Source organism: Amblyomma americanum, chromosome 4 (assembly GCF_052857255.1).
Source record: "Amblyomma americanum isolate KBUSLIRL-KWMA chromosome 4, ASM5285725v1, whole genome shotgun sequence".
Classification (NCBI taxonomy): Eukaryota; Metazoa; Arthropoda; class Arachnida; order Ixodida; family Ixodidae; genus Amblyomma; species Amblyomma americanum.
The window spans coordinates 11,696,578-11,716,087 of record NC_135500.1 but is presented as its reverse complement, the minus strand read 5'-3'; the positions used below and the strand labels follow the sequence as shown (position 1 = coordinate 11,716,087).

The window sequence follows — 19,510 nt, the reverse complement described above, 5'->3', positions numbered from 1 at the left end:
TTCTGCACAGTGACCAGTTATCTGTGGCATGCATGTCATGGGTACCGATCTTTGGCAGTTGAAACTGAATTTGAAATTGAATTCCTCCATTGGCTGAGCGAAGCTTGTACTCAATAGCCTGTGGCATGCATGTCGTGGCTGCCGACCTTCTGCAGCTAAACCGTAATTTATGAAACTGGTTGGGCTTACGGGGGTTTAATGTCCCAAAGTGGCTGAGGCTATGAGGGATGCTGTAGTAAAAGGCACAGGAAATTTCGACCCCCTGGGGTTCTTTAACACGTACCGACGTCACACAGTACATGAGCCTCTAGCGTTTCGCCTCCATCAAAATGCGACTGCCAAGGCTGGGATTGAATCTGTGGCTTTAGGGCCAGCAGCCGAGCGACACAACCACTGAGCCACCGCAGTGGCTACAATTTATGAAACTGAATACCCCCTTTATTTTTGTTCGAAACAAAAAGTACAGCCCCCATTTATGATAGTGGGCAAAGGAAGCACTACTAAACAGCTGTTAATGCAGCAAGACTTTACTGTTCTCCAAGGCCAAGGTCAATGCAATTTAGGTGGGCGCTCTCCCACTGTTGCTTCAAAGGGGGGATGAAATGTCAGATGACACAACCTAGTTGCAGTGCTGCTAGAAGCCCCACCGTACAAAGAAAGCAGCCTCCAACAGCAGCAGTGAAATGATGTGTGCTGGCAACATGGGTCGGCTTCTACTGCAACTGTCTGTGGTGGCCACAATGCCTTCCACACATGCGCATGCACCACTGCCCCACCCGGAGAGACCAAAAATGCCACCAGGCTACGGGTGCCCTTGAGGCACAACCGGCCAAGGTTGGATACTTCACACCACATGGTGCAGCGCAGTTGCTTGGCTCTCAGAATGGAAGCACCCTTCACCGCTTACTTCACAGCAGAGGTGAAGCACTTGCAGGAAGCCGAGTGGCTGAGCTTGCAACCACAACTCCTTAGGTTTCCAAGCTTGCTTGCACTCTTCTCTGGTATGCATGGCCAAGCACCAATGCAATTCATTCTTTCATTTCACGAAAGTGTGGCTCAGTGATTCACCATTAAACCAAACAGCCCACACTGAAAAAATAATGCTGCGATGATTATCACCTGGAAACTCTCCTCAAATGCAAGTGTAAGCCGGCTTTTTTATCCTCTATGCGCAGAACTAGGTTGTTTTTGTTCTCTTTCTAGAGGTGGCATCTGCTCAAGAGAGGGAGAGGAGGGGCCTTCAGGTGTGGTCCAGCTCCAGGAGGGACTCGTGGTACGGCGGAGGCTCCTCGGGGGCCAGCAGCGCCTCCTCGGAACCTGGAATGAGAGGAGCCCTCCCGTCAGCCACACAGCGGGGGCGCCTCTCTGGAGCAGGAACCCTGCACTGCACACACACTCAAGGTGTTGGATTTTACCATACTATTCAATTAACTAGTCATGACAAGTCCCATGTCAGCATGACCAGTCAATGAAGGCAACATGCCAGACAGGGCTTTTTCACGGTGCTGCACAATGTGGTCAAATGATGTGTTCCACCTCATGATGCCAGATCTAGTGCCACACACATCACGCAAATCCACCAAGAGGACCACAATGGGCCAACTCCTTTGAGGGAGCTCTGTCCAATGAAGAGTGTGCAACCCAAAACAGATGCTGCTGTTTCTGGAAGACGCTGAGGCCCACTAGCAGTCAATGGTGGTGCATGTCCTTGAACAACAAAGTCACCAAACGCCATTCCATCAGCATACAACACCAGCTGCAGCATCGCATTGCTTGTCAATCCACAAACACAATGTGTGCAAATGAAAAGGTGGACGCTAGTGCTCCCTCAACCGAGAAGGCCCCAATGCTACGTGTGGCAAACTAATGAGTGTCAATTGAGCTCCACGAATAGCGACACAGAGAACATAGCAACAGCCATCTTTATTAATCTACAAAATCTCTTGGATCCGTCAACCGCCTGGGTAGGGGAAGAAAGAAAAACAGACCACTGACTGATACTGGACGGCACAGACAAATGCCATCGGTGGTTTTCACTAGGTCAGCGACTCTTTGGGTTAAGTTATGGTCTGCAGATTACAAACCAGGCAGTTTGAAAACTAGCGGCACCGTGAAAAGCAAACATAAAACCGAGGAGCTTAGTTGCACAAGTGAAGCCAACACAGGCTACGCTGAACCAGGCAACCTGTGCAACATGAAGCATTTGTCTGGGAAATTCTAGAATAAGAAACCTGACCAGCGCAGGAAACACGGCACAGCACAGCCACCTCGCTCTTTTCCAACAGCTCTGTGAGACTGCAACAGCGGGCACATCTGACGCCCTGCAGCCACTGAAAACCAGTTCTGAGTAGTCCCCATGGCTTCTGAGGACCAGTTCAGTAAAAGGAGAGACTCTCCTGGGGCGCGCGCTCCGGAAGTCCAAGCCCGTCTCTTTGGTGAGAAGACCGTTGCGGTGACTGGCTAGATGGTGGTGGCCTAGATGGGTGTGGCGGCACATGCAAAAGCGCGCCGCGGTTTCCTCGCTTGTCAGGAACGCAAGCGATGCTGCTGAGGAAGCATCGCTGGGCGCCGAAGATCTAGAGGCAAAGAGAGAGACAGAGACAAGAGAGTCACCGGCACCAAGAGGTGTGAGGAACTACAACACCATCATTCTGCGCAGTATAAATGTTTTTTCTCCCAGTCCTGCACAAATATGTGCACAGACTGCTGTGCCAGTCATTGTTGAGGGCCACGTGCGCCTTGAGATCGGTGCTTTGGATGACGCGCAAGTTTTGCGACGCGTCTGAAAAACATGCAGCACTGCCTGCACTACAAATGGATACAGCTTAAGGTTGCAGCGAAGCTCTGCCCATATTCAGGACAGTCATGGAGAATTCCATGACACCAAAATGGTAGTTGGCTGTTAAAAGTTTTTCTTGTTACTTACACAAAGGCTAACCACAAGACAAAATTAAAAGCTGAAGAATTTTGATGCCTCTTGCAATGTTTGATACAGTCAACTGATTTATGATTATGTGTTTTTATGGCGCAAGGGCATCTGTGGCCAAAGAGCGCCATGGCACAAGGTGTTTTGGACAGTCAGCTGATTTCATATATTGTTGTGATTGGTCAGTGGAGTAACAAGATGCTGTGGACTATGTTACCAACTGTTACCAACTGCTGTTTCTTAAGGTTGCATTCTACTGAAGGCACTCGCACTAGAAAGGGAAATAAAAACGCCATCACAAAGTTTGCTGCCTGCTTCTGCCGTGAAGTGTTGCCTACCAGCGCGTTGCTACGCCTAACGTGCTTCCCAATGGAGAGGGAGAGAAAACATACTTGGAGGCCTTTAAATGGAGCAGCCAGTGTTCCACACTGGAGAAGAAGCAGCCTGGGAACCAGCCACAGCTGGTCAAATAGCTCCGCGTTGGGACGAATTGGGCCATGCCAGAGCCACCTCAAACCAACTCCCACAAGTCCCTGCCATCCGCAAAGCCAGCATTGCAGGCAGTTGTGCGCTTGATCCCATCATTATTGGCACATGTCCCGCCTTAATTCTGATTTGCAATTACACTGGGTGTGCTCATAATGTTCCACCAGCCATTGTGGACTGGCACATGATCACTGGACAAACAATAGGGGCTCCACTGCACCAATTCAGCGCAACTCCAATGCAGTAATCAATCAAAGGCAACAGCATTGCAATGGATGGATGGGACACAGAAGAGACACTCCACCAGCATTGAACAGGCAGAGTACTCAGTGACGGCCTCACAAGGTTCCCCCCCATCCTTCCTCCCAAATGCACTGCAGGTGACACCTGGGGCCAGCTTTCTCGGGATACGCTGGATCACTGCAATCGGCTCTACATCCTCTTGTCATTTGTTTATCGGAAAAAATGGGCAATAAACATCCCACGCAACATCTATTTTCATGATTATAATTCAGTAGACCATCCCTTGTGTTACGTACTGGGCAAAAATAATGCTTCTAGTACTTGTTCACGAGAAAAGGGGCAAACTGTTGCAAAAACAGAGAACTCAACGAGGAGCATTGCAAAATTACACTCAACATACCATTTCAATACACAACAGCCACAATCTTTATTTCTCTCGTTTAAAGGGGTAGAGACACCAAATTCCAAGGTTGTACAAAGACTGTCATACGTTTCCTTTGTATGTGAGCACCATAGGAGCCAAGTATTAAACTCAAGGGAGTTCTAGAATATATTTAATATCATTTTAAAGTTTGTAAAAATGCTCGCTCTTGCAAGTCCGACCCATTCCTAGTGCATCAACATGACGTAGGGACAGAGAAGAAAACACATAAGGTATTTGTTATGTCATTGCACAGTTTTCTGACGTACGTGACAAAGTTTTGTGGCAAAATTCTTCTTCACCTTCCGACGCAGAGCTATGTGGCATTGAGACTTGCCCTGTGCCCGTCTCTCCATGTTTACACTCACCACGTGCGTGCCAAGCAGACGTGCCCACTCGACGTCATGGTTTTCCAGACCCACACGACAACGCATTGTCTGGTTTTCGACGTTATGTAAAAAACTGGAAACTACGAACTGAAACCGAAACTGGTGGGTACAAATAGTACGATTATTAATTATATTGCCGTTGCTGACTCTACGCCAACGCCAACGTGACAATATAATACAAGTTCGTGCTTTTAACATCATGCTCCATGCTTACAGAATAGCTATGCATTATTTACAACCGAGAGGTGCAACACAAAAGTGTGGTGTCTCTACCCCTTTAAATGCTCCCTTTATTTTTGGGCCTCTTTTGTGATCAACAGACGATATGCGAAATGTGCAGCACTATCACTTGGCGCTTCGTGCACTAGGCCCGCCATGTTGGCTCAGTAGAGAAAACGAAACTGCTGCCTTGTGCCACTTCTTTTGAAAGGTGAAATGCCGATGCACTGTTGCGTGCAGTGGACTGTGCGAAGCCACTACGATGCACATGGGTACAATACAGCTTCTCGCTTTTTAATTTTTTTTCTTTACTCATTTAATAACACCAAATGCCATAGAAGTTATGTGTTAGCATGCTGGCCAGTGCATAGCTTTTGCTTGCGCTGATTTTCCACAAAGCTTTTAGGTGATTTGCACTAAAATTAGGATATGGCAGAGTCCTTGTTCTCCCTGATCAAAATTAGGAGTCAATTTCGTGTATTTGCTAACTCTCTAATAGCGCATAGTCGGCCGGACATGAACCTATAGATATGTACTTGAACAATGTAATAGAGGAGGTACTCCTCCTGTGTTATCCTACTCCTGTGTTGCTTAAGCATGTAATCCAGTCATGAAGAAGCGCGTTCATTTAATTTGCCGGCAAATCGTGGCCATGGGCACTCACAGGACCATACGTCAATTACTTTGCTAAACGTTCAGTTAAGTTTTTTTCATGTTCCATTTTAGAAGGGCAAGAAAGTCCTCCCGACTGCGGAGATGTTGCCATGCACTGCTCTCCTCTAATGTCGTGCAATCGCGCCCGCATGTTATACGCATTATTGCGTCTTTGTAATGTAATACACACAATGTATAAAAACTGAGGTGGGAATGTTTTATTATTTCAGGATTCCTGCAATCGATATCCACGGTGAAGAAAGTTTGTTCAAAAAGTGAATAATGTAGCTATCTTATTGTGAAAGAGAGATGAGTTAAAAGTACGTACGACAGAATGCTGAAAATGCTTCAGGCCGTCTAATTTTTACTATCGCTGTGGCAAGCTGTAACAGCCTGCTGCTCCATGTCACAGCCATCAGTCCAGCTTCGGGAACAAACGCTCTTCTGCAATCGGACCTCTAGTCCGAGGAGAGCGATAAGAATCATTACCTATCCAAAATATACCGCACCACTTTTCAAATCCACTGGCATTCTACCTTTTCATTCCATGCACACTTTACCCCAGATAATTCATAGAATACCCACTTCTCCATAGTATCTCAAGTAGGGAGACTAGAGCTGCTAGTGTGTCACAGTACTTACAGGCAAACATTATTAGATTTCAATGAAGCTTTAATCTCGAACAGCATTCCTAACCATGTTAAGCCACAAACTTCAAACAAAAATGTTCTTGATGAATACGTGAAGTTACGGTGTGAATTTTCTTTTTGTGAAGCTGAAAATGTTTTGTGAGTGCTTTGTTTTTATTCCTGCATTTTACCTGAAAATGTTAAAAAGTTCTGACTTTCATTTTTAGAACTGAAGTGCTCTTCTCCGCATGCTGCAATTATGTTGTATTTTATTGTGATGGACCCAAAACTAGCCCTCAGATATGGGTCCAATATCACTGTACATATTGTATTGTACTAAAGAACACTGCCGGAAGCAACCTAACATGCAAATTTCACACCTGTGCACACAGCTTGACCAGTATTGAGTCCTTGCATGCACTAGTACTGCTGTGGGCGGCTTCTCCCATCAAGTGTGCTCTTTATGGCAGCAAGGTAGGATCCACGCTGGACCTTCTCTAGCTGTTTATAAAACTTTCTCCTGGCTTTCCTCGCAACCTCTTGTTGCAAAATAAAAATGCAATTCAAATTAATACTGCAAGTAGGAAATCTGAAAAAAAAAAAAGTGCATCTTTGCTTGCAAATATTTTGCATTATGCCGCAAGTCTTTGCAGTATTAGTTCATTCTTCAAAGCTGCTGGCAATATGCCTACTTTCCTCTTGTTAAAGGAGTATAGACACCTAATTTTAGTGGCATGTTTTCTTCTCTACAATGATGGGGAAGACACTACTAGGCTTGAATCGATGTGGTATTCACTTATGAGCGCTAAATAATTTATAATCAAACTTTTTTTGTCATGCTGTTCAGGTTTCGGTTTCAACAGCCGAACGATGGCTGTGACATCAAATAGTGCTTTTATGTCATATGAGGCATGGGAAACGTCGATACAATCGCTGTTTTGTCATTTTTATTCACTACAGTGCTGAAGTCAGCTTTCTTCAAGAGCCGGAATGACAACGAATGTGGAAGCAGCGATTATATTTCAGTTTTTTCATGTTTCACGTGACCTGTAAGCACACGCTGACGTCACAGTCCTCATTCCGCCGTTGAAACCGAAACTGAGACAGCACCAGAAAGAAATGCGATGATAAATTAACGGTCGTAGGAGAATACCAGGTGGTAATCCATGTATAATAATGCCTTACGCATCATTACAAACAAGAAAACACGCACCCAAATGTTCTGCATCTATACTCCTTTAAAGGGGCCCAAAAACACGAAATCGATGCATTGTTTTGCCTCTTGGTTGCACAGAATGAGTTATAGTGATGCTATTAGAATCAATCATACCGCATATACTCCGGTTTTTAATATTTCAATTAGCTCGCAAAAACAAATTCATGGCGCTCACGGTGTCACCATACAGAGGCAGTTCTTAGCAGTAGACATGACATCATTGGGCGGGAGCTTGATGTTTGGACAAACAGTAAATACACTGGAAATTGTGTTAATAAATACGGATACATTTTATCAAGTTCTTGCGTTTTATATTACATCAACAAAACCAACTTGCTTGCCTTAGGTAAAAGCGTTGTAAAGCAAGTAAAACAAAAATACATCACCAGAGGATCTGGCTATTTTTTTGCATTGAAGGCCTCTCTGTACACATCCTATGACCTAGCACACAGCACTTATGGCTACTCTCTATGTATCTTAGAGTGGCTTGGTGGAATCGACCCGATCGAGCCACTGCATTCTACAAGCATTCGTTTCGGTCCCAAGGAAGGATGCAATGAAAAAAACCATGCGTTTCACATTTAACAGTGCGCATCGTCAGCTTGTGGACGATCACGCGAGCGGCGGCGCCAGATGGCGCCACATTCCCATAAACAGCACGTGCACCTTGCTCGCCATGACCAATCAGCGCGTTCCGAGTGGCGTGCCATGATGCGCGGTAAGCAGTAGCAGTACGCGCTATGCTAAATGTATCTAGTATCTTGCGCAGGCCGTCACTCCGTTGCAGTATCTCGCGCCGGAGTTCGAACCGAAAGTCAGGGAATGTCACTGATCAGTGTTACCTTCTCTGCCGTGTGAGAATGAAGCATCACTGGGTCAGCTGAGTGTTCACATGGTTGTTGTAACAATGAAAATGACACTACTAGCCTTGGAAAGAACGAGTTACGGCGATTAGGCAACAATGGTTGCTAACTTTCGAGACGTGGCAACACTGGCAGCCCATTCAACCAACCAGCACACAGTGGAACGTTGTTATAGCAAACAAGTAAAAGATCATAAAATAGTTTGCTATAGACTAAGTTCCTTCTACAAAATTTTGTCAAATGCATGCAACAGCAGCGCAATTTAGTCATTGAAGGTACAGCAATTCTGGCAATCCTTACTAGAGAAACGGAGAGATGTTTTCCTAGGTTTTGGCGGCGTTTGGAAGGCGCTCGCAGCTATTCCGAAGGCCGTAAGAAACCAAGCACCAGTTTGGTTAGCTTCCCCGCATCACAGCAGTGTCGCGTGGAAGGCGGCACGTCAGAGGGAAAGCTATCGCCGTTTTCAGCTCCTCCGCGACAGCTGACACGAGCGTCGGATTGTTACTGCAAGCTTACAACCACCTGCGCTGCTGCTTCCATGGCGCTATCAAGTGAGGCCAGCGGTGTGAACGCGTGCTGACTGCTGGACTGCAACCCTACACGCCGCTGTTGGAGAGTGCGAGATAAAAGTACAAACATTGGCACAAACGCATACCTCATCACCACCAGCCACTTGTGCCATGCGGCGAAGCCTGCTGCCTGCCATCCGAACAGCACAGTTTGGCACTAGGGAGTTGGACATAACCGTTTCATGGCCAACTGCGCTCGATATATAAAGTAGAAATTGCATGCATTTGTCAAAAATATTTACAAAGAGTTCGATATAGCCAGTAATTCGTAATATCCATGTTTGTTATACTGAGGTTTGACTGCATTTCGCATTTACAATTCTTCCACTGCACGCTGTAGCTCTGACATTGCAAGAAGTCGCACCCAGTGTCACTTTCATCAGAGGGCACTTTTCGCACTGGGGGGTGGGGGGGAGTGCTGTGATGGCCCAGTATGCCAGCCTGTCTGCAGTGGTGCACTACAGCTGAGGTAGCCGTGGTGTTCTCAACCCCACTGGCTTCATCAAAACACACTGCAGTAGACTGTGGGGAGCAGTCATCTAAACTTTATCTGCATGTCAGTTACCGCAAGTTGAACATTCTTGTTGACAGCGCGTTTAGAGCACAGGGACAGAAGAACCACAGAGGACGACGTCACAGGCGTCATCAGCGCCTGTGACGTCGTCCTCTGTGTTTCTTCTGTCCCTGTGCTCTAAACGCGCTGTCAACAAGAATGGATCATTACCAACTAGCCCGGCAATTTGTCCTATTCAAGTTGAACATGACCCAAGAATAACTGTGAACTGCTTTTTGGCTTTTGATGCACAATGCTAATATAAAAGCCTGCATGACATTAGCGCCATTTCTGGACAATGTAAAGTGAACAGCCACCCGGAATGCGAGTGGATTTGCACATGCCACCTGCCGCTGCTAGACCCAATGAAAATGCACACCACAACCAAGAAACATGGGGAAGGAAGAGCAAGGGAAGGAACTGCCACTATGATGCTCCTCTTTCTGTGCTCCTCGTCCATGTGGAAGCTACGGAGGTGCCCCTTTATCAATTAAATTTGTGTGATGATGACCAACCCAGTGAAATTCAATTTCTCTAAAGCAGAGACATGTGGGTGAGCTGCTCAACAAAAGGCAGACACAAAGCAAAAGTACTGCCAACACTGCTCACAGGGAAACAGATACTACAGTGCAGCAGTGGAGCTGCATGGCTACGTGGCATCGCTCAAGAGTTGACAAAAAACAGGGTAGAATAAAACTAGGCAGGGAGGGAGACCGCCAACTCACCACATGCGCCTCACTGCCCTATAAGTGTGAAAACAAGGCAAGCATGCATGGCAGTAGGCGGTGCACAGAGGAGGGAACCACACCCACCGGCCTGCGATGATGGGGCCTTGTCAGTGGAGATGGCGTACTTGGGCACAATCCGCAGCAGCGGGATCTGGAGGTGGGCGCAGATCTGGTTGCACACAGTCACCGAGTAGTGCAGCAGGTTCCCCACTGAGTACACCTGCCGTAAGCGGATTCATTCTCATAACTGTGGCCATTGGTATAGCAACACTGACTCTCCTTTCTTGGCCACTGCAGCCAACCATGCTTGATTTTTACCTGTCCACGACCAGCTGTGGCATGAAAACAACTCTCACCATATCCATAGAGAAAGGACACCTTTTGCAGGTTTCAGGTCACTTGCCACCAAATTAATATAAAACTGTGTAAAAGAAATGCAAATAAAGACATTATTACTACTGAATTCGACTTGGAAGCAGAAAATAAATCCCTAGTGCGATGATCACATTGTTCTCAAGTGCCTCTTTTCAAAACAAAAACAACATAATTAGTAGCAGCAAAACTAGTACCTGACCAAATGCCATCCACAACTCATTGGTATTTCCCGAATTCGCCATCACCATCAGCCTGACTACGCTCACTACAGGACAAAGGCCGCTCTCATATCTCTCCAAATAAGCCTGTCCTGCGCCAGCCGTGGCCACCCTATACCCGCAAGCTTGCTAATCTCATCTGCCTAGCTAACTCTGCTGCCCCCTGCTAGGCTTGCCTTCTCTTGGAATACAGTCCGTTAATTTTAAAAGACCATCGGTTATCTTGCCTTCACATTAGATACCATTAAACCATGTTTGATACCTGGCCCACTCTGCCCTCTTCTTGTCCCTTACTGCTAATCCCATCATTTTCCTTTCCACAGCTCGCTGCGTTGACCTTAAACAGGCCCCCAGATTTCTGTCCCATAGGTAAGTACCGGTAAGATACAGCTATTGTATACTTTTCCCTTGAGGGATATAGGTAAACTGCTCTTCTGATGAGAGAACCTGCCCTATGTGCTCCACTCCATTATTATTCGTTATTTCCCTCTCATGATCCGAATAAGCATTAAAACCTGCCCTCAGTAGACGTATTCTTTTATCACTTCCAGCACCTCGCTACCAATTGTGAACTGCCGTTCCCTTGCTAGACTGTTGAATATTACTCTGGTTTTCTGCATGTTCATTTTTAGACCCGCCATTCTCCTCTGCCTGTCTAACTTATTGATCATGATTTGCGGGTCATCTCCTGAGTGACTCAGCAAGGCAATGTCATCAGCAAATCGCAGATTTAGATATTCTCCATTAACTCCTATCCCAAACTGTTCCCAATTCAGGCCTCGGAATACGTCTTGTGAACAGGCGGTGAATAGCACTGGCGAGATCATGTTTCCCTGCCTGACGCCCTTCCTTATTGGAATTTTATTGCTGCCTATATGGAGGACTAAGGTAGCTGCGCAGTTACCTTAGATATCTTCTAGTATTTTCACATAAGGCTCTTCTACACCCTAATTCCACAATGCCTGCATGACTGCTAAGGTTTATACTGAGTCAAATGCTCTCTTGTAATCAATGAAAGCTATATATAGTGGTTGGTTATATTCTGATATTGTGAACATGATCTACTGTGGAATATTCTTTACGAAAGCCTGCCTGATCATTTGGTTAATTGAAGTCTAAGGTTGCCCTGACTGTATTTGCGATTACCTTAGTAAATACCTTGTAGGCAGCGGACAGTAAGCTGATCGGCCTGCAATTTTTCAAGTCCTTTCTTATGAAATAAGATAATGTTAGTGTGCTTCCAAGATTCTGGCATGGTCCAGGTCATAAGGCAGTTTTTTAAGCACAATCTCCTCTCCGTCCTTCAACAGGCCTAGCTATGTCCTGAATTGATCCCACACCTAGTTCTAGTCTATCCGCTAATCTGCGATAGCCTAGTATATGCCCCCCATTTAGTCATACCTCAGCACCATGAGGGGTGGCTCACTCACACTCATGGACACTCGTATTCACATACACTCACACTCTCACTCATGACCACTCGCACCCACAACCACTCACTCATATTCGCACGTATGACCACTCTCACTCATGTCTACTCACACTCGCAACCACTCATGTCCACTAACACCCACTCACTCTCATGGCCACTCACTCACTCTCACAACCACTCACTTGCACTCACAACCATTCACTCACGCTTACTCATTGTTTGCTGACAACAGATGGGATGAGAAATTTATTGCCGTGGCCGACTGTGCTCGTGATTCCCGTGCCATAGCCCGAGTCGCAAAGATGTGGTGGTGAGCCGCCCGGGCTTTGTCGGGCTATTTGGCCAATTGTTCTTTATTCGCACAAAGCCCGCAGTGCCACTACAGCGGGGGGCACAAAACATCATAAAACAAATCCACAGTTTGCGGCATTATACTCACAACCACTCACTCGCACTCCCACTAAAGACCACCCACACTCATATCCACTAACTCACGTCTACTCACACTCACAACCACTCACTCATACTCACACTCACAGACGTGAGTGTGAGTGAGGCGATATGAGTGCACTCATGAGTGTGTTCCAACCTATGCCTTTAGTACTGTATACGCCTCACCTGTCCTCCTAACTTCACTAAGCCCTATGACATCCCATTTAATGCCCGCTAGTTCCTCGAACAGCACTGCTAGGCTAGTCCCACCGGATAAGGTTCTAGCATTAAATGTTGCCAGGCTCTGATTCACTCTCCCCAACACGCCATACAACTCACTTTTCCAAACACTGTTCAGAAGAGTGCTATTTATTTTACACCGTATAAATGCATGTAAGGGCCGCATTTTTTCCCCATATTCGAGGGCCAATTTTCGGGGTGCAGCCCATACATGTGATGAGCGGAAATTTTTTTTTTAAAGTAAACACACCAATCAGGGAATGAGCGGCATTTATTCTACGGTTAATCGTCATTCACGGAGTGTAATTTAACAGTACGTAGTGTTGGGTGAGCTGGAATTGATTCATACTGAGGACCAGCGCAAAAACGGACAACAGACCAGGAAGGAGAAGACGACACGGGTGCTGCAGGAGAAGACACGGGCGCTGCAGCCCAGAGCCCTTGTCGTCTTTTCCTTCCTGGTCCGTTGTCCGTTTTTGCGCTGGTCCACAATATGACTCACGGAGTCTTCCGACTGCAAGCTGGTGCTGTGCTCTGGTGCACGCTCATCCTACAAGAACTTGCACAGCTGTCAAAGCGTAGCCGCTGTTCCGCACTTCCATCACATAGCCCAGCAGCTCGTCTTCCAGTTCAGGAAACTTACACAGCTTTCCTCGGAGAGCGTGCCTTTTGCATCTTCTGTTCCTCAATGAATCATTTTGGTTGCACCATTGTCAGACGCACTTCTTGGCCATGTCGAATTTCCTGCCCGCCGCATGCTTGCCATGTTCTAGAACAAACTCCCAGCCGTGTAGCTATGCTTGCCCATCGTGCTAAAATTGCAACACTCGGCGACAGCACACGAAAGCCATAACCATGGTGAACTAACACGCCACCACAACTCCCGTGCCTTTGACAGCCACAAAAAGCTGGAGCTAATGATACTGATGCCGATATGAATAGCAGGAGCTCGCAGCCTCGGGCGCTATCCGTGGACGGCACCTGGAAGCTCCTGTGCAGCCTCCGTGATCAAGCGAACCGCTGCTCGCAGCTGGAGCTGATTACGGAGGCCACAGCGCGTGCATTTCAAAGGCTATTCCTGCATGAGTCGTGGAAAGTTCATGTGCAGCCCTTACATGGATCTTTTTTCTTTAAATATTTCCTTTGGGAGAACAGGTTGCGTCCCTAACACACGTTTATAAGGTACCTGAAAACTCCCTGACCGAGGGGCATACACAGGGCCGAGATTTAGATGTTGGGCTTCATTGACTGCACATTTATCCCAATCAAGCCACACACATTTATCCCAGTCATTGGCAGTGTGGAGAAAAAAATTAACTCTGGTATCAAGTGGCGTGAGCTCCACCACTGGAGCGAATGGTGGCAGCATCAATCGCAAGGGGGATCACATGACACCTTGCTGCGGAAGCAGAGGGGGCTTTTTTCTATTATTGGAAGACACAGGTCCCATTATTCTGTTTATATTTCCCATTTAGGGAGTTCTTGCGCTTGTGATGATGTGCCATCGTGGCAAAAGCAGAATGTTATGCTTAGTGGTTTATAAAATCAGATCAATTATTTAATCAACATCACTGATGCCCAGTAAAAAAAAACCAGTTACTAGCGGATTGACGGGGACTGTGCCACCCAGTACAAGGCAACTGTAGCACGCACAGTTCAATGCATTGTTATTTACTAATAAAAAGCAAAAACATTATACAGTTTACGAATACTTGAAAATTGTCGAAGGAAAATGTACAAGAGTTCATCCAGCACATCTCCTGACACAGCTCCTAAAACTGCAAAAATACGTACAGGATCTGCACATGCATGCTATGAAAAGAAATCCAGAAGAGTGTGGTGGGGGGGCTAGTTGGTAAAACATTTTTCAAACATCAAAGGACAGGACACAGAAATGAAGCACATTGTTAAAGCATTTAAAGACTGCTCTGTGTCGTCCAGGATCACCTGCTATGAAATAGTTCAAGGGAGATTTTTCAAAGGCCTTTGACACAATTAACCACACCACTCTGCTAACTAAACTTGAAATTTACGGTTTTAGGGGCCCATTCCTTGGCTTAATCAAAAGCTATCTGCAGTTCAGGTGTCAGAGGATTTGAATAACTAACTGTATTTCCGATAACTTACCCATTCATTCTGGTGTACCTCAAGGAAGCATTCTTGGACCTTTGTTATTTAATATTTACGTTAACGACATAATGAATATTGACACCACTGCCCGATTCATCATATATGCTGATGACACTAGTCTGTTCTTTAAATCTGGTTGTGCAAGGGACCTGTTGGCTCTTGCGAACGCTGCGTTAAGTGAACTTAATCGATGGAGTTCATTGAATTCACTGTCTATAAATAAAAACAAGACAAAGGCTGTACTTTTTCAACCTAAAAACAAAAATGTCCACATTGACGGCCAGTTGCAAATGGGTTCCTCGATTATCAACTTTGTGCCATCCATTAAATTCCTCGGGGTCGTATTTCAAGAAAACTTACTTTGGAATCTTTATACAGACTCAGTTGCTAACAAAATCGCTCGTGTTGTGGGAATACTAACGAAACTTCGATTTTTTCTTCCCTTGAGCGTCAAAAAACTGCTTTATAACTCTCTCTTCCTGTCCCATCTGAATTACTGTCATTTAGTCTGGGGAAACACCACGATGTCTAACATCACAAAACTTCTTCCATTGCAGAAGAAAGCAGTGCGCGCTATCGCCAATTCTTCATATGACGCTCATACGCAGCCTCTTTTCAGCGCCCTTAATTTACAACCGGTCGCCTCCATATATCGTAGTACTTTACTCAAGCGTTTCACTATTGCGAAAAAACAGAACGCGAAATTTTCCGAGCATTTATCTCTATTGACAATGAATTCTAACATTTACAACACACGTCACAGAGAAACATGGTACGTTCCTAAAGCGCGCACTAACTACGGTCAACAAATGTTATGCCACGCACTGCCATCTTTGTTAAACTCATTAGAAACTCAATAGACACCTATCTCTCCTTTGTTGGGCTCACTGTGGTTCCCTTTTTTTCCCTGGTATACACTGACGCCATGAATGCTTGACCAATTTTCTCTGCTTGTAACTAATTTATTATTTATAGATGCGAATTTCAAGACTATTATTTGCATCATGTTATACTATTCGCTTTCTGTGATATAATTCCTTGCAGCATTCTATCGTTGATTTGTTTACCCGTATGTATATCTGTTATACAATGTTCACTAATGCTTTTTTTCTCGTTTATCCAGTATTGTATGTTTTTGTTCTCTTTATTGTGCACAGTGCCATTTCTGTATGGGGTACAGACCCCATCAAGCCAAATTCATTTGGCCTTTTGTCTGTACTCCCGTCATCTGTACATGTATAGATGCAAATAATCTTGAATTGAATTGAATTGAGATGGAGAGCAACTGGACCACATTTCATTTGCGTTGCATCACTCTGCGCAGCTAAGCACCTGTCACACTGACATTACCTTTTCGCTGCGATTCACTGGCCTTTGTTGCCACAGAAGCTTCAGTGTTGGAGCAACACGTGCTGAATGATGGTTTAGGAATTTTGGTTGCTGCACTATTTTAGACTGTCTTCGACAGCTTGTTCACAGCTCAGCTTTGCTGCTGAAATAGTCTAATATACTCAGATGGACCCTGGGATGCAGTGCAAAGCAGGAGAGATGGCACAATGCCAGCTGGCAGCGAATAATAGAACCCATGGAAAAGAGAGAGCCATGTTATTTCATTGTGCAGGGTAGGCAGGCAATCACCATGCTTGAAGGCATGCACCCAAAAGTCACCGATGAAGACACTGACATCACCGCCCACCTTCAGCATGCAGAAGAAGCCCGACAAATTGCTACAGACCAAGGAGCAACAACGCCCGACTCTACAATCTCTGCTAACATCACACAGAATACTAACCTATGTGTGGGCACACTCACCACCGGCTTTTGCGCCACTACTTTGGCCCATATAAAATTCCTCATCGAATCAGAGAACCTGAATACAGAAGTCATCCCCGATGGAGTTGCAGCATCTCAGCGGTGTTGTTCACGCCCAGAAGTTGTGGATGTGCACCTGAAGCCTTATTATGGTTGCTAACGGACATTTTGTGTTTGCATTCTAAGTGCTTATTTTTTGCACTCCTCTTTTTGATGTAAGGCATCGAGCCGATGCTTCTTTGAGAGGGGAGTAACGCCATAAATCTTTGTACTCTTTGTTCACTCTGCTTTATCCCCTGTTTGTGGTGCACGATACAACCAGATGACTCAGCCAGTCACGCTTGCACGTTGTTTCAGAGTGTTGTTTTGGTGCCTAATCTCAATGGCAAGCTTCAAATTGAGCATGGCAGAGAACAGTATGGATTCTGTCCCTCGGTGACTGCCAAGCACTGCCGTAGAGTTGTTCCATTCCTTGTGAGTCAGCCCAATAACTGCCGTTGCCAATATGTCGCAATATTCTAGATTAGGCCAGATGAGGGCCTTGCAGGTCAACTTGGCCAGACCACAATTAGCAATGCTGTTCACATGGTGCACCCATTTTCTTCACCTCTTCCACATTAGCTAACCCCAAGGAATGCAGACTGCAAGGAGTTGTGAAATGTTCAGCACAATTTGGTCACTTATTCTTTGAAAACTGAGTGTATTAGGAAGACCACAGAGAGAGGACGACACCACAAAACCACCAAGGCCATGGCTCAAGGAAAACCATGCACCAGCCACACTCCAGAAAACACCGCTGCAAGGGGCCTCTGTGTAGTCTTGTGGCCACCATTGACACTAACAGCATTCCCACCCGTATGCAAAGTGTCACATGAACAGGATGTTGGCTTGGTTTGGATGATGTTTTCGCCTTGCTACACTTGACTGATGATGGCCATAAAGACTCATTCCAAATGTGTCCATGTTGCTCTACCTGATGAGTTGTTTTGAAAAACAGTTTCTGCGTAGTTCCCAGTCTTTCAGAGCTGGAACCCATTCTGACCACAGAATGCTGCAGCTGCTCATGCGAGTCCAGTGTAACTACTCACCAGCATCCACCCAAGAGCAGCCGACACAGCTTCCACAGAAACCTTGTAGAAAAATTCACCCTGGCCCGGGGTTCGAACCCAAGACCCAAGAGCTCTGCCAACTAGCATATGGTGGGGCAAGAGCGAATTGACCAACAACTCCAATATCTAAGGGAAATCCCCAAAGTGCAGTACACATCTGCTCCAAGTTGAGGGTCCAGTGCATGCTCGCAACTGGGCTGGATCTCGAGATGTGTGCTGCATCCCACTATGCGGTCTCAATCACTGACACAAAAAAAAAGGAGCTCTGAAAACACGTACAAACTTAAGCCCCCAACAGAAGGCACACCAAACTCATATACCTCTTACAAGAGCTGTGTGCTTAGACTGAACTATGTCAAGTCTCCTTTTCCCACCACAATGACCATTCCAAGCAGCGCAGCTCTCATAGGGGGAAACCAAGAAATGCGCAGCAACTTCTCTGCAGTTCCCACTCAGTAGCGTAAGCCACAGCTGCACCTCACCACACCAGTTGTCTTTAACAATGACCATTCACCGACTGGAATACGCACTGCCACAAAAAGAGGTCAGGCACCGCAAGAACTGTCTGCTTTGAGAGGCGTCAAATGTTCCTTACCAGGCAGAGAATGAGGATGGCATACTCATTGATGAAGGTGTTGAAGTACTGGTTGAGGAAGAGCATGCCAGGGCCCAGCAGTGCAGAGTCCATGTAGTCCATCTCACTCCGGCACATGTGTGCCACCTGCATTGTATTTAGTGGCAGACACCACCACCCAGAAACAGGCACCAAGAAGGAACGTACCACCAGCCGGTTGGTGACCTTGGCAGCCACCATGCCAAAGGCGATGATGTAGAGGCATGGGTGGTGCTCGTAGATGCTGGTGGTTGACTTCTGATAGATGATGAACGCTGGCACCACCACTAGAGCAATGGGGATGCTGGGAGACAGCACGCTGGTGCCCTGGGGAGACATCTTTCATGTTATGCAGACCCTGCCTTTTTCTGACACACACCATCATCATCATCAACCATTGCAGGGCAAAGGCCTCTCCCATGTCTCTCGAATTAACCCTATCTTTTGCCAGCTGCATCCACCCTTTGCCTGCAAACTTCTCAATCTCATCCGCCCACCTAACCTTCTGCCGCCCCCTGCTACGCTTACTTTCTCTTGGAATCCACTCTGTTACCCTTAAGGACCAGCGGTTATCTTGCCTTCGCATTACTTGCACTGCCTAAGCCCATTTCTTTCTCTTGATTTCGACTAGGATGTCATTAACCTGTGTTTGTTCCCTCACCCACTCTGCCCGCTTCCGGTCTCTTAACGTTACACCTATCATTTTTCTTTCCATGGCTCGCTGCGTTGTCCTTAACTTAAGCTGAACTCTTTTCGTTAGCCTCCACGTTTCTGCCCCGTAGGTGAGTACCGGTAAGATACAGCTGTTGTGCACTTTTCTCTTGAGGGATATAAGTAAACTGCTATTCATGATCCGAGAGAACCTGCCATATGCGCCCCACCCCATTCTTATTGTTCCCTCTCATGATCCGGATAAGCGTTAATACCTACCCTAAGTAGACGTATTCCCTTACAACTTCCAGCACCTCGCTCGCTACCAATTGTGAACTGCTTGTTCCCTTGCTAGACTGTTGAACTATACTTTGGATTTCTGCATGTTAAATTTTAGACCCAATGTTCTGCTCTGCCTGTCTAACTCATTGATCATGATTTGCAGTTCACTGCCTGAGTGACTCAGCAAGGCAATGTCATCAGTGAATCGCAGATTACTTAGGTATCCTCTATTAACTCTTATCCCCAACTGTTCCCAATTCAGGCCTCGGAATACCCCCTGTAAAAAGGTGGTGAATAGCATTGGCGAGATCGTGTCTTCC

General features: G+C 46.2%; 1 protein-coding gene and 1 long non-coding RNA gene across 10 annotated transcripts in view; one reads left to right on the top strand and one right to left on the bottom strand.

Moving 5' to 3' along the window:
• Positions 1-511: 511 nt before the first annotated feature.
• Positions 512-19,510, bottom strand: part of LOC144127790 (choline/ethanolaminephosphotransferase 1-like) — a 54,988-nt gene continuing 35,989 nt past the window's right edge. For 4 of the 9 annotated variants that reach the window (XM_077660701.1, XM_077660697.1, XM_077660704.1 and 1 more), the window contains 5 exons: positions 18,426-18,584; positions 18,240-18,365; positions 9,981-10,116; positions 5,667-5,796; positions 1,904-2,576 (listed from right to left, as the gene is read on the bottom strand). In XM_077660701.1, coding sequence (XP_077516827.1) covers positions 5,696-5,796; positions 9,981-10,116; positions 18,240-18,365; positions 18,426-18,584 — 522 coding nt within the window. In that variant the 3' untranslated portion in view covers positions 1,904-2,576; positions 5,667-5,695. Of the gene's footprint in view, positions 1,318-1,903; positions 2,577-5,666; positions 5,797-9,980; positions 10,117-18,239; positions 18,366-18,425; positions 18,585-19,510 lie in introns of those variants that run through there. The other 5 variants (XM_077660702.1, XM_077660698.1, XM_077660705.1 and 2 more) reach the window with 2 other exon arrangements.
• On the top strand, positions 1,265-18,232 carry LOC144127793 (uncharacterized). Its single transcript, XR_013313566.1, has 3 exons — positions 1,265-1,401; positions 10,813-10,858; positions 16,345-18,232. It is a non-coding gene; the product is annotated as an uncharacterized LOC144127793 (long non-coding RNA).